General features: G+C 39.9%; 2 protein-coding genes across 4 annotated transcripts; one reads left to right on the top strand and one right to left on the bottom strand.

The window, feature by feature from the left end:
* Positions 1 to 554: 554 nt before the first annotated feature.
* LOC121185769 (hyaluronan and proteoglycan link protein 3-like) lies at positions 555 to 3,965 on the top strand. The gene is made up of 6 exons (XM_041044175.1): positions 555 to 689; positions 1,316 to 1,505; positions 1,615 to 1,837; positions 1,938 to 2,083; positions 2,354 to 2,656; positions 3,335 to 3,965. The coding sequence occupies exons 2-6, from the start codon at positions 1,370 to 1,372 to the stop codon at positions 3,622 to 3,624; spliced, it is 1,098 nt and encodes a 365-aa protein (XP_040900109.1). The 5' UTR covers positions 555 to 689; positions 1,316 to 1,369; the 3' UTR covers positions 3,625 to 3,965.
* LOC121185777 lies at positions 3,944 to 6,906 on the bottom strand. 3 transcript variants are annotated; one of them, XM_041044196.1, is made up of 5 exons: positions 6,839 to 6,906; positions 6,102 to 6,279; positions 5,780 to 6,012; positions 5,145 to 5,176; positions 3,944 to 5,105 (listed from the first exon to the last, which is right to left on the bottom strand). In XM_041044196.1, the coding sequence occupies exons 1-5, from the start codon at positions 6,860 to 6,862 to the stop codon at positions 4,874 to 4,876; spliced, it is 699 nt and encodes a 232-aa protein (XP_040900130.1). In that variant the 5' UTR covers positions 6,863 to 6,906; the 3' UTR covers positions 3,944 to 4,873. The 3 variants fall into 3 exon arrangements, with proteins under 3 accessions (XP_040900130.1, XP_040900121.1, XP_040900139.1); XM_041044187.1 differs by having other exon boundaries at positions 3,944 to 5,176; XM_041044205.1 differs by having other exon boundaries at positions 3,944 to 5,176; positions 5,780 to 5,890.
* Between the last annotated feature and the right edge of the window lie 8,704 nt (positions 6,907 to 15,610).

The raw sequence follows: 15,610 nt of genomic DNA, 5'->3' as shown, positions 1-15,610 counted from the left end.
GATTCACCCAGTGCACTTAAACTGTTTTGCAGAATAAAATGTATGATACTTATGACAAAATTATGTAAAATCTTATATGAAATTATATGAAATCTTATAAACTTCACTTCATATTACTCTGAAAGCAGACTGAGCAGTGCTGTGTGATGTTCAATGAGAAATAACTAGTTCTACAAGCAATGCTGGGGAATTAGACATTCAAAATGGAGGAAACAAAAAACACATTTTGCTAATCTACACTGGACTGTTAAAGATCAGATCTATTATTGAAATCATTATCTCTCATAAATGAAACTGGGGATTATCCCATATGAGGCATCACTTCACTCACTGGTTGCAGAAACACGTGGGGGGAGGGGGGACCAGCTCAGCAGCCGGAGCTGCTGTTCCAGTTGTAGTGACAGAGCAGCATTACAGTCCTGACACTCTTCAGCGGAAAGTTAGTAGGAGTACACTCCTCATTATTAACTCACCACAGCTGCACCTGTTTTATCATCTACAAGGACCGGAGGAGACTATAACTGAAGCATTCTGTTCTTTGGCCAGTGAACCACAGAGCTGTGTTGGAGACGCTAATTTGCTCCCAACAGACTCCAGCACATCTTTTTTTTTTCTTTAGCTCCTCAGCATCAAAACTTTACCTCCGAGGGCACTGAAACCACGCAAGCAGAATATCAGGGTGTTTCGCGGTAAGTGAAGAAAATGAGGGGGCGTCAAATATGATCTGAACTCTTCATATAATATGACTCACTTTATTAGAACTTTTGCATTTGGACTCTTTTTTTTTCGATGTCACCTGGCGTCCAGGTGTTCTCTGTTCCCAAACGGCGTCAACAAGTGTCACAGGTGGTGCACTTAGCAAATGTCGGTGCAGGTTAAGGATACAAAGGTGAAAATATATTCTCTTAACAGAAATAGCAATATCCTACCTGCAATGTGGGGAAAAAAACATCTGCTAGAAATTATAACGCAAATAAATATTTATATCATTTAAATCGGTGATTTGATGAACAGTTTTGCGGTGCCATCACGCAGCATTAAAACTATTTTCACTGATTTGTTAAGCGCAGCAAAGCCGTCGAAATGGAAAAGGCCTATTACACTTTAATGGAAAATTGATAGAGCTCACTAACATGATATCATGCTGCCTGCTACTGGCACTGTCATGTCACAGCATCTTATGTGGAAAATCAGCAGGTTTTGTGTTAATTTAATAATAATAATAATAATAATAATAATAATAATAATAATAATAATAATAATAAAATATTCAATTTTGCTTTTGGGGAACTAACAAGCAGCTTTCTCTCTGCAGACTTGAGGACTGCACAGAGACCATTAAGGATCAGGACTTGTCATTACAGCCTGGATGATGATTTGTTTCCTCCAAACGCTGCTGTTGTTGGGGGCTCAGCTGGTTCTCTCAGGCACATCCCTGACTGCTCACACAGTCCCCAACAATTTCTTCTACCATAACTTCCTCAGTGGAAATGGCAACAAAGGAAGTATGCACAGTGTTTTTTGTTTTTTTTTTTCAGTTTTGTCATTTGGCTTCAGGTCATATCTTTAACATAGGTTAAATAGGTGTTTATCTGCTGTCTGTATTTCCTACAGTTCATTTTAGTGATGTGAAGCTCCATGTGGACTCTGCTCAGTCGTCAGTGTTTGCAGTCAGAGGGGGTAATGCCACCCTGCCATGCAGGTTTTGGTACGAGTCTGAGGTTAGCTCACCACGGGAGGTCAGGATCAAGTGGTCTTGGCTCCCTACTGCTGGGGGACATTGGACAGACGTGCTGGTGGCGATCGATTCCCACAGTCGAAGCTTTGGGGAGTTCAGGTTGTAGGACTAATAATTAATTCATGATTATTAGTTTCTGTTATTTTCTGTGTGGCCTTGTTTGTCTCTAAGTATGAGTCACGGTATGTCTGTCGATTAGGGGCCGTGTGCAGCTCAGACAGGATTTCCCAGGAGATGCTGCACTGTTGATGACTGAACTTCAGTTGAATGACACGGGCCGTTACCGCTGCGAAGTGGTGGACGGACTGGAGGACAAGAGCACTGTAATTCATCTGGAGTTACGAGGTATGATCAGTGTTACCAGATCCGACTGTCACAAAGAGGTCTTTGACCGGTCTGTGCACTGGGGACCCATTTTCTCATAATACGTCTATGACTGCAAAGAATAAAAACAATATTAGTGTTAGCAATACTAATTAGTAGATGTACTGATACTAGCAGTGACAATAGAATTTTTTTCCAGTGAACATGTCACTGTCTGTTTTTATACATTTAAGCCCACATGCTTTTTGGAACAGTATGCCTTGCAGCTGTCTGATTAAGTCCTTCACCCAGGTGTGGTGTTTCCCTACCAACATCCTCATGGTCGTTATCACCTGAGCTTCCTGGGAGCCCAGCAGGTGTGTGAGGAGCAGGACTCCTCGTTGGCCACCTTCACACAGCTCTTCCAGTCCTGGAAGGAAGGCCTGAACTGGTGCAATGCAGGCTGGCTGTCTGACGGGACAGTCCAGTACCCCATCACCCGGCCCAGAGTGCCCTGCGGGGGGCACGGTCTGGCCCCGGGTGTTAGGAGCTACGGCAGGCGGCACCTGCACCTTCATCGCTACGATGTCTTCTGCTTCTCCTCTTCGCTCCGAGGTGAGTTGGTGTGAGACTAACAGGTTTAAAATCTGCTTCTAAAAGGCCCTTTTCACAGCAGTTCAACAGTATGATTTGTCATTAATGGAAAAGCACAGGTGTTACTAATGACTTTACTCAAGTGTCTCAGAGAGCAATGACAGTGTCATCAATTTAACACTCACCGGCCACCTGTGAGTACACCTGTTCAACTGCTTGTTAACACAAATATCTAATCAGCCAATCACATGGCAACAACTCAGTGCATGTACACATGGTCAAGACGACCACGATTAGCACTCTTTCTCTGTCTGCATTGACCAGCTCAACAGTGGGCAGTTATATTACCATGAGCTTCAAGATGTTTAATGCAAAGAAATTAAAATAAAGTAAAATCACTGACAATTTTCTCAAATGTCATACACTAACAGCTACAGAAGTTTTCCACTTCATTATCTAAAAGAGCCACCAATGGCTTAAATATTTTTTTAAAAATAATTGTTTTAACTGCATAGTTTTCATTTAAAAGTAAATCAGCAACATCAACAACACAGAATTTTCATGAGTTTCTGGGACAAACTAGTCAAATTGTTGTCTTTATTCTAATGTTTAAGGTCTGAAACATGAAAATGTTTAAGATCCTGACCTAGTGTGGCAGAAAGATCTTCAAATATCACAATAAATGTATTTCCTTCAAAGGAAGAGTCTACTATCTTCAGCCTTCTCACAAGATGAACCTGACTGAGGCTCAGCAGGTGTGTCAGGAGAGCGGAGCTCAGATCGCCAAAGTTGGACAGCTCTATGCTGCCTGGAAGTTCAAAGGGTTGGACCACTGTGAGGCCGGCTGGCTGGCTGACGGAAGCGTTCGCTACGCCATCATCAGGCCACGCAAAAACTGTGGTCCCCCTGAGCCGGGGGTCCGCAGCTTTGGCTTCCCACCTCCACAGCACAAGCATGGAGTCTATTGCTACAAGTCAGATGATGAATGAATACAGATTCCCACAGCCCCTCTGTTAGGTCAGACATGTAAAGTTGACACTGATGTTTTGAAAATACTGTCTGTATCCTTCTGAGTGTCCACTGTAAACCAGTGGAACCATGCAAACCAGGGATGTTTTACTTGCACAGTGTAACACAAGGAGCCCAGGACACCTTGATGTTCCTTCATTTAATAGTTACAAGAGAAAAAGGTTGGGAACCACCGCTTTTATTGCATTTTTCTGTGGTAATTTCTCATTTTGTACATGAGAGCAAAGCTTTTACCTTACTGTGATGTTGTGTCACCATTTCGGTCACACTAGCATTTCCAAAATGACATTTGTACATGAACTTGAAGGTCTGTTCTCTGATGAAGGCCATGACCTGTGATTCAAACTCAGAAAAACCTAGTAAGTAGATTTTGAGTTGAGGTTATTTTGTTACTGATACTTCTACTGTATAACCATGTTCCTCAGGTGACTTACACATAACAGAAGGTGTTGGTTGATCTATTTTTTACATTACTGGAAATATAACTTATTTTTGTTTAATGCTTTTCCTAATCATTAAAATCCTTGTACATTAGATTGTCTCTCTCCACACAGAAACTGACCACCCAATACACAACTCATACACACACACACACAGTGAACACAGCTATGAAAGAAAAATCTGTACTGAAAATTCAAAACATGGTTGAAGGCCACTACATTCAGGTGCTTTATTTGAATAAAAAAATTATAAAAAAACAACTCATAACATAGGTTTAACAAACAGTAGTATTAAACCTTAAATAGTAGTATTAAACCTTGGCTTAGTGTTGTCCAGCTCTGAGACCATTTCTCCATATGTGCATCTATCTGAGGTAGGCTGAGCAGTCTTCACTGCATAAATCTTCGGTTATTCTTTATTAATCATACAGTACATCTTTCTGTCTTGTATCAAAAGTATAAGTCTTTAACATAAAGTCTCTGTCTATTTTGAGGAAACAATCGGCATTCTCATTTATAACTACTCTAAAACATGATGGATGTTTCAGCACAGATTAGTGCTGCATTAAAAGGAAATACTGAATTCTTCCTGTGGTTGCTGGTATTTTGAGTATAGGAAACGTGGACAGTAGCAGCAGTCAGCAATGGGCTGACACAAATATACAGTCAGAATACAAATAAAGCCAAGATACGGACACTCTGCTTCTCATAACTTCCCAGTAACACAGTGAACAAAAAAGCACTTTCGTTTGTGCATGTACAGCCTTTTCTACTCAAACTCAGCTTCAAAGAGAAGTCTCTCGATTTTCATCCTGACCTCTGCCTTTTTCTGTGGGGACAACTTTTTAAACATTTTCACAAGGTTCATGAAGTAATATTCATCGCAGTCTTGTGGTTTTTCAATGTTTGTCTGTACAGTTTGGTGACACTTAAAAGATTCTGGTTCCATACTCCTTTTCCCCACAGTGCCACATTCATTTGACTTGGGGACGATGGGGGACACTGTCTCTCTGCTGCTCGCTCCTTGGCTGCTGTGGTCATCTGAATCAAGGAACGTCTTATTGATGCTCTCCTGTGAGGACAACAACAAAATACATGAAGATGTAGGGTTCAATGACGGGCCTTAAGAAACATAAACAATCAAAATGGTTTTAGGTTGTGCGATGCACAATTTGTGAGAGACAACATCCAAAAGCGGGACTGTCATTATTAACATTCAAAAAACATTTTTAAATTATTTACAAAACACATGGCCAATCTGAGATGTTTGGCAAATTTATTTAATCATATCATTAATCAATCATACCCTATCACATGCAACTTATGATTCCAAAAAACTAACTGGGGAACAATGGAGTTACATACTGAAAACATGGTGCAGACATAATAAATTCCAAGCAATAATCACAAAATCCTAATCACAAAATGTGATTTCCTTTTAAATAAGTGCAATGTGGTTGTATATTGTGTTGGCAGCTACACAATTCATGCCCAAGATTTACATTATCCCCCACAAGATGGAGCCCTGTATGTGCAGCTAAGTTTTCTTTCTGTGTCATAATATTAAGTGCAACACATTAAATTTAAATATTTAGGTACACTGTTAGGAGGCAATGCACATCTTCTATGACAAACAGCTTATTTAAAGGTGCATCATACATGATCACAGACTTACTCCATCACATGAGGCGGTGTCCCTCTCTCCAGGTGTCACCCATGGAGCACCAAGTCCTTTGATCATGGCTGGCTGTATTTGGGACAGCTTTTGTAATCTCTGCTGCAGCACCTGGCGGCACGATGGTAGATGATTGATGAAATCTCTTCTCCTAATCAACGTGGATGTGCAGTACAAACAGTGGTAATGTGGGTGTTTCCTGCAAACCAGGCTGCATCTGTGGATTGTGTATTCTGAAATATGAAATACACATTTCATCATTAATGAATCATTTGGCCGAAATTGTTTAGTAACTACAGAAAAGATGATGTAAACAGCTTACCTCCAACATAAAGGGCTCTCTTCAAATGATTGTCCAAATGAAGTCCAACTCTGGAGCGTTTGGTGGGTTTGAAGAAATGGGGTGAACAAAATGGACAGTGAAATTTGCCCGGAGAGCAGCAATTGTTGCACTTTTGAAGAGGAGGAAAGGACAGTCCCTTCTGGATGGATACATGCACCTGGAAAGTATAACAAAGTAATGAGTCATAAAAGTAGATGCATCAACTGCGGTATCTATCAACTCGAACCGAAAGATGAGTCATATAAACTACAGACATGGATGTGATATGAAAGACTGAACGCTGGCCAAGAATACAAGTTAAACCAGGTTAATTTAATTTTAAAGAAGAATAGACACGCAAATGCAGGAACGTTAATGGCTACCATTGGGCTAGCCTGGCTAATTTTTAAACAGCTGCTGATCTGCTTTATTGTGGAAATTGGTTTCCTTTGACACTTATTTGTGGTTAAAGTCTTTTCTTCGTATCTTCTGAATGACTGCTCAGTGCTTTGGAGCAAAGTGAAAAGTTGGCAGGAACAAATAAACATTACTGAGATCGGCGTTGGTTAGCTCGAAGTTAGCTAGTAAGACAATTACTCGGCTAACAGCTTGGTAAATCACAACAAGACGACAACTCTTCTCGTGTGTTTAGTCCAGGATAACATAACAGCCACATATCAACTCTATCACGAAGATAAAATGTTAATAATCATTAATTTGTCGGTGTATTTTCTTACTTGTGCTTTATGACCACTGTCCATCTTCTTTTTCTTTTTCCCCCCCCTTCACCTTCTTCTTCTTCTTCGGTTTTTACATACCAGCGTAACAGGCGCATTTACTTTTTTCACACCGAAAAATTCTTATTCTTCTTTTCGCCTTCACTGGCAGTTGGCAGCCTTCAGGTACGTTACCGCCATCTACTGGTACTGATGGCTGATCGAGGCTTTGTTGAAGCTTCGACACCTGATTCAAACAAATGGTTCATTACCCGAGGCTTCAATGACACAGTGCTCAAGTAGGACATCTAGTGGTCAAAAAAATGAAGTGCAATCAAGATGTGTCATTTATTGGTTCATGCATTGTTTGGGATTTGATTCAAATTCTTGTTCGACTACACAACAGGTTTGTATGGTTTCAAGCTGACACAAGAAAATATATATATTAAATACATAGACTATATTATTTGACATGTCTGACTGTCAGTCCCCAGATGGCAAATGTGACGATTCATGAGCTAAATAAAACGCAGCATAAATTAATTATTTTTTTTATAACTCTCTTTTCATATTGTTGTATAGTTTTCTTTTTATATATTTTCGACTTGCACTAAACTTATTTAATCTTATTTTATTTTATTCTATCCTATGTTGTATATTTATACACGTTGCACTGAAGAAGATGCTTTTCATTTCGTATATGTGAAAGATGTATAATGACAATAAAAGGCATTCTATTCTATTCTAATTTATATATTATATATTATATATCTATTGCTCTATATAGGCCTACACTGAATCTCCAAAAATACACTATCAACACAACTAACTCTCAAAACACCTAACAAACGCAACAAACCGACCGACTCTGCAAAGAAGAACTCAAATGACCGCCCCTATACAGAGCTATCCTACCATCGATCCCGCCACGTGATTCACAACCGAATCAATCAGGTGATTCGAATGACGTTCCAATCTAACCACCGCCCTGAGTCAGGGTGCAGTTTCTACATGCATATGCTGGTGGTGCATGGTGGGAGATGGGGACGGCGCCAATTGGCCAATTTCCCACACAGTAATATGATAGATAATAGAAAACAGCTTAGCGGCGCAGATGATTTTCTTTTCACGTGGTTGTGCCGGCCCCCATGTGATGCCGCCCCGGGCGGCTGTCCATTTCGCCCATGCCAAAAACCGCCACTGACTACTTGTAATACTGATTGATGTTTCAAGTGTGTGAGCAGCAACAGTGAGGCGGTTTCTCAAGTTTTGACCGATGGAGGGCGCTGTAAACCCATATTACTGCTGTTAACTTCCACATCAACGCTGCAGCATCATGACCATTCAGGGATAGCCTACAGACATTAAAACCCCCTTATACTTTCATACTCATTAGTCATACTTTTTTTTTCTTTAGTAATATACTATAAGGTTTAGTCATACAGCGCAAGTATTTTAAAAATGAACTCAAAATTTAAGCAGCGTGAAACTCTAAGAGAAATAATTTCATAATTTATCACAACAGGGAGCTGATTGCTCTCGCTCTCTCTCGCTCGGGTTTCAAAGAAAGTTGAACCTGTCTGAGCTCAGTCAGCTGTGGTAATATTTCTATGAAACCCTGCTCTTATTTATCTAAAAAATGTTTGAATTATAAGGGAAAAAAAACATTTAACTCGCAGCTTGTTGACTGTGGCCGCTCTCCGTGGAGGATGAGGACTCTATTTTGAATCAACAGAAGAAAATAAAAAAAGAAAAAGAAAAAGCGTCGCTCGTATCCACCTTAATATGCAAAATATTAGTTTGACCCAGTCCAGAGGTGATAATCGTAAAAACAAAGATAATTTACAAGAACTGAATGAATATTGTGGAATTTTAATGTATATTTCTCACTAGAACTATCATCAAAAGGCTTTTTTATGTCCAAACAATCTTGAAATAATGCATTTTACACTGAGAATGAAAGGAATGGCCGCCATGCTTTTATTTTGAGAAGACCTGCAATCAGTCATATGACCCGTCGGCAGGCCAATAGAAAAGAATGGGACAAAAAAAAAGTGACAATTTCACACTTTTCAGTTCCTAATTGTGAGACTGATACGTTTTGTACTGTGGACAAACGTAGCTATTTCACATTTTGATGGCTTGTCTGACAGGCTGGCCGATTGGCGTGAGCTCCTAAGTGTAGAAATTGGAACCGTCAGCCAGGGGTCCTGGCTGGCTGCCTTATATGGCAGGCCGGCCGAGGGGTAATTTTGAGCCCGTCTGTCCTTCGGGATTGTACGAGGTATGGCTGCGACGTTGAGTCTGTCTAACAGCTCCGCCAGCCAATGGGTGTGATCAAACCTGCTTGCACGGCTGGTTTGTTTGACAGTGGCCGGCCTGTCAGACAAACCAGCTACTGGGTGCGATCGAGCCCTTGTTCAAACTAAAATGTTGGCCGGAGGGACTGCTTGCACGGCTGGCCTGTCTGACAGGCCAGCCGATGGGCGAGATAAAGCCTACCTGTATGGCTGGCTTGTCTGACAGTGGCCGGCCTGTCAGACAAGCCACCTACTGGGTGCGATCGAGCCTCTTTTTTTCTAACTGTACAACTGAAACATAAAAGACCTGGCTAGCTTGCTCTCTTGGCTGGTGATGGCTGATCGAGGCTTTGTTGAAGCTTCGACACCTGATTCAAAAAAATGGTTCATTACCTGAGGCTTCAATGACACAGTGCTCAAGTAGGACATCTAGTGGTCAATAAAAGTGCAATCAAGATGTGTCATTTATTGGTTCATGAATTGTTTGGGATTTGATTCGGCATGCACGTTCTTGTTTGACTACACTACATGTTTGTATGGTTCATCAGTGGCGGTTTTTGGCACGGGCGAACCGGACAGCCGCCTGGGGCGGCATCAAATGGGGGGCGGCACAGCCACGTGAAAAGAAAATCATCTGCGCCGCTAAGCTGTTTTTTATAATCTATCATATTACTGTGTGGGAAATTGGCCAATTCGCGCCGTCCCCATCTCCCGGCATGCACCACCAGCATATGCATGTAGAAACTGCACCCTGACTGAAGGTGGTGGTTAGGTTGGAAGAGTGTGGGAGTCGTCCCTAGTGATGGTCCTCTAACACTCGAGGCTCCCACACATGCGCAGCAGCGCATGAGGCAGTTGTATTGAACCACTGTACCAACGTATTGTTTGGTCACTGATGTTTGAAACAGGTGAGTGCTTCAGACGTCATATGAATCATCTGATTGGTTCGGTTTGTCATGTGAATCACATGGCGGGATCGAGTGTGTTCAGAGATAGAATAGCTCTGTATAGTGGCGGTCATTTGAATTTTTCTTTGCAGATTATGTCGGTTTGTTGCGTTTGTTAGGTGTGTTGAGAGTTAGTAGTGTTGATAGTGTATTTTTTGAGAATCAGTATATAGAGCAATAGATATAAATTAGATATAGATAAAGAGTTATATAGATTGGTATTATCTATATTATGCTGTGGGAAATTGGCCAATTGGCCAATTATATATATAAATAAAGAGTTATATAGATAGGTATATACATAGGTATATAGATATATAATCCTAAATAACATTAGATATAGATAAGACATATTGATTCATTACATATAAACACACACAGACACAGACACACATAAACACACCCCAGCCTCATCTGTGCCGTCTGAACGGGTTTTTTTCAAGGCTGGGGAAATAGTTTGTAAAAGAAGAAACCGATTGAGTCCAAAAACTGTATAAAAACTGTTATTTCTTAATAAAAATTCAGTTACAAATAAACAGTTACACAAGCACACCCACTGCCCTGTTCTTCAAGCACACCCTCTTTACCCACGTACACATAAACCTCTTTACCAACGAAGCCCAAAACATACCATGATATAATCTGTATTTGCACCAGTATGTGAAAATGACATCAGTCTGTATTTGTAGAGCACATCTTATGAATGTACCAGCACCATTTCAATGTTTCACAACACAAAATATAAGTGAAGATTATGTAGGGTTACAATCAGCCAAGCAAAATAACAAACATGGTTTTCTATTATTATTATTATTATTATTATTAGCATATGCATGTATAGACAGCACCCTAACTCATGGTGGTGTCTGGCTTTATGGAGAATGTGGGAGCCATCCCCATTTCTCAGCATGCCCCAGCAGCAAATACATGTATAAATGACACCCTGACTGACATGAGAGAGAACAGGCTCTTGGGCCTGCTCAGGAGACATTGCACAGCTCGAGAGAGTAGCATAAGTGTGCCCGGAGAATATGTGTTGTCAACCAGAGTACTCATTGTTGCGTCACCTATTAACCTGTCTATAATTGTTGGCTGTGTGCATTGTCCTGTTTGAGTGTCAGCCACCATGGGGAAGCTGCAGCTCATCAACAGATCAGGTTCCCTCTCCGTCAAGTCTGCTTGTCACCGACAAGACAGGTGACAAGCAGCTATGAACATAGAAATCATGGGTGTCGGCCACTGTGCAATGTGGTATTGTGGGACACACGGCCGCACCGTGGGCGAAGGCCACTGTGCAATGTGGTATTGTGGGACACACGGCCGCACCGTGGGCGAAGGCCAGTCCTTACCAAAAACTCCATCGATGACTGGAGTAGTGATGGCTGATCAAAGCTTTGTTGAAGCTTCGACACCTGATTCAAAAAAATGGTTCATTACCCGAGGCTTCAATGACACAGTACTCGAGTAGGACATCTAGTGGTCAAAAAAATAAAGTGCAATCAAGATGTGTCATTTATTGGTTCTTGAATTGTTTGGGATTTGATTCAGCATGCACGTTCTTGTTCGACTACACTACATGTTTGTATGGTTTCAAGCTGACACAATAAAATACAAATATTAAATATATATATTAAATACATATTATTTGACACGTCTGATTGTTGTAGGAAACAGCGATATACTTGGCCTGATAAATTGTGTTATGAATCTCGAGCTATCCAAATACAAGTCTGCTGTGTGCTGCTTTGTGTCCCACAATACAACATTGCACAGTGACCGACCGATGATTTCTATGTTCATAGCTGTTTGTCACCTGTCTTTGCAAAAAACCCATTCAGACGGCACAGATGAGGCTGGGGTGTGTGTGTGTGTGTGTGTGTGTGTATTTATATGTAATGAATCTATATTTCTTATCTATATCTGATTTCCTCCTTAATTTAAAATGATATCCATAAATATAGTTCAAAATTTAAGTGTTCAAATATGTGTTGTTCATGTAAAATGAACATAATTTTTAAATGAGAGATGGGGGTGGCTCCCACATTCTCCATAAAGCCAGACACCACCATGAGTTAGGGTGCTGTCTATACATGCATATGCTAATAATAATAATAATAATAATAGAAGACCATGTTTGTTATTTTTGCTTGGCTGATTGTAACCCTACATAATCTTCACTTATATTTTGTGTTGTGAAGCATTGAAATGGTGCTGGTACATTCATGAGATGTGCTCTACAAATACAGACTGATGTCATTTTCACATGGTACTGGTGCAAATACAGATTATATCATGGTATGTTTTGGGCTTCGTTGGTAAAGAGGTTTATGTGTACGTGGGTAAAGAGGGTGTGCTTGAGGAACAGGGCAGTGGGTGTGCTTGTGTAACTGTTTATTTGTAACTGAATTTTTATTAAGAAATAACAGTTTTTATACAGTTTTTGGACTCCATCGGTTTCTTCTTTTACAAACTATTTCCCCAGCCTTGGAAAAAACCCGTTCAGATGGCACAGATGAGGCTGGGGTGTGTGTGTGTGTGTCTGTGTGTGTGTGTGTATTTATATGTAATGAATCTATATGTCTTATCTATATCTCATTTTTTTTAGTATTATATATCTATATACCTATGTATATACCTATCTATATAACTCTTTATTTATATATATAATTGGCCAATTGGCCAATTTCCCACAGCATAATATAGATAATAGAAAACAGCTTAGCGGTGCAGATGATTTTCATTTTGCTTCCCCCCATGTGATGCCTTTTTATATAAAGCTCAAAGCTTTAAATAAACCCTTAACCAACATTCAACGCTTAATATAATTTGCATATTTTCTTAAGGTTAATCTGGAATGTGTTTTAGAGTATGGGGGAGAGCATCTGCATATTTTATTGTAATGACAATATAATCATTATTTGGTATGAATGAACAAAACACTTGAATGACCACACAGACTTTTCTGAACTTTTATTGCTGTCATGGGATTGGAACAGTGCCAGTGCTTCAGTTGTGCTCTTTAGAGGTTGCTATAGCTTCAGTTGTCCACCAGATGTCACCTTCACTGAAGTCTTGAAGCTTTGACTCTTTTTCGGCACAATTGTTAAGAAAGCCTCAGTGCTTCATGAGGCTTCACTTGCCCACCACTAAGATATCCTATCTCTGAACACATTCGATGACGTGATTCACATGACAAACCGAACCAATCAGGTGATTCGTATGACGTCCGAAGCACTCACCTGCTTCGAACGTCACTCAAGAGCTTCAAACGTCAGTACTCACGTGACCAAACCACACCTCGGCACAGTGGTTTGATACAACTGCTTCATGAGCTACCGCGCATGTGTCGGAGCCTCGGGTGTCAGAGGACCATCACTACCTACTGGACGAATTGTGCTTTGTCATTTAGAATAACCAAGTCTTACTGTGTTGAACATGACTGCCTGTTTTTAATGTTTCTAGATATTGAATTGACTTTGTTGTTTAAAAAAAAAACAACAACAACTTCGCTTTATTCTCTGCATTTTGCTACCACGTTACTTTTCTACAAATTATTCCCTTATCCTCTGACTGTTTTCTGCGGAGCTTGTTTAGCTGGTTTATCTACCTCCCAATTTTCCTCCAGACCTACTGGAGCAGGAACTCATACAAAGAAAATACTGAACTAGTGAACATTTAACCTCACAACTTTTTTTGTTCCATCAGGAGCTGAATAAGCTGCTGTAGTTTTGTAGCTCTCATGTCCATAGTTTTTTCACTGATGTTATTGTTTTTATTCCTTGTGCAAATCTAGACTTACTAACCTGATGATTATCTTGGCAAAGCTGCACATTATTCAGAGTAAATTTACCAAAGTTAATCCCTGTTTTAAGATTTTTTTTAAAGGGAGACTAAATGTTTACTTCAGAAAACATTGTTACCTAGAAACACAGAGAGTGCATTACTACCACCTATTGGTCTATATATATTTTTTTAAATCACTTCCTGGGGCAGTTTGAGTTGTTTCCTAGAATTTTCTTTACCGTCATTCTGTTCACATGCTGTCCTTAGTTAATGCATGAGACAAAAAACACTCTGTCAGTTCATCCATCCTTACTGGTGTGACTCAAAGAGGGAAACGGCTTCAGAGTTTGATTAATCAATTTCTGTACTTCTCCCATCAGTAAATCTTAACAGCATCTTAAACTCATCTGTAGTTTCCATCTTCAAATAAACTGGCATTGTTGCATGTCATTGCAAACAAGCAGGCATCTTTTTGAGTGAAATGGCTTTTAAAAAACAAAATACTGCCTACCTGTCTTTTTGTTGAAATGGAGAACCAACAGGCAAAGCGTACAGGACCAAAACCTCTCAAACAGAGGTTTAATCTCAGCCACCAGATGGCAGTCAGTATCTGTTTGGGTGTTTTCAGTCATCAGTAAGAGCAGAACAAAATGTGCAGTAACTACTAAACTGTACTTAGCTGTCTCGGTTATAAGTACACAACCTTTAGAGAAACCTAAGGTTTTATTTGCCCTGATTTTACACAATCTTCCAGCTGTGTCACACCACCAGACTGAAAAAAAGATCTCCTGAATTAGCTGTGAAGAAGCTGCAGTCATGCAGAAAATATGGCATTCATGGAAATACAGTCAGATTAAATGTGAAGAATGCATGAGGTGAAATGTGACGGCTGAGCAGTGGGATGGCGGGGCGGGGGGGTGGGGGGTGAACAGAGTGTACGATCAGTGAAGTATGTTCACAGACCCCGCAGTATCTCTCAGGTTTATGAGACATTTATATGTGGGCCAGTGCATTATTTGCAGTTCAGCTGATTCAGCATCCCAGGTAGTGTGAGGTTCATGTCGGTGACAAAATCTTCACCTACAAAACAAATTTCAGGAAGGTGAATCTCAGTTCATATGGATTTAGAACGGTTAATTGTGCTAAACGGCCAGTGGAATGACAATAACTTACACCCGTAAAAAGGAAGATTCATGCACTTTTAGCTTCATTTCCATGAAAAATGTAATTCAGTGTATTATTACATCACAAAACAATAGCATTGTGCTGATCTTTACTTCTTCATTTGGTTCTGCCATGTTAGGGCCACAAACTGTATGTATTTCCATTTTATGCTACTTTCTAAATGTACTTTACACTTGTACTTACCATTTTTTTTTGTCATTTCTACTTTACACTACATTTCAGAAAGAATTAAAGTACCCCCCCGTCCCCCATTTACATTTATCTGATAGTTATAGTTACTAGTTATTTTTCAAATTAATGTTAGCATATCAAGTAATAAAACATATTATAGATTAAAACACCAAGCAGTTTATAAAGTGATTAAAATGGTCTCCACCTCTTCCACTTCCAATACAACACTGAAGAACTTCTTCCACAGTAATGCATCAGCAATAAAAAAAATACAATATAACTTTTGCCATTCATTTCATAATTTGTACTTTTGGTACTTACTTACTTATTTTATGACATATTTCCAAATTTTTATATAAAAAAGGTTTTATTAAATATGTGAAGCACAACTTTGATTTTAAGTGGTG

Source organism: Toxotes jaculatrix, chromosome 1 (assembly GCF_017976425.1).
Source record: "Toxotes jaculatrix isolate fToxJac2 chromosome 1, fToxJac2.pri, whole genome shotgun sequence".
Lineage (NCBI taxonomy): Eukaryota > Metazoa > Chordata > Actinopteri > Toxotidae > Toxotes > Toxotes jaculatrix.
This window is presented reverse-complemented; position numbering and strand designations above follow the sequence as displayed.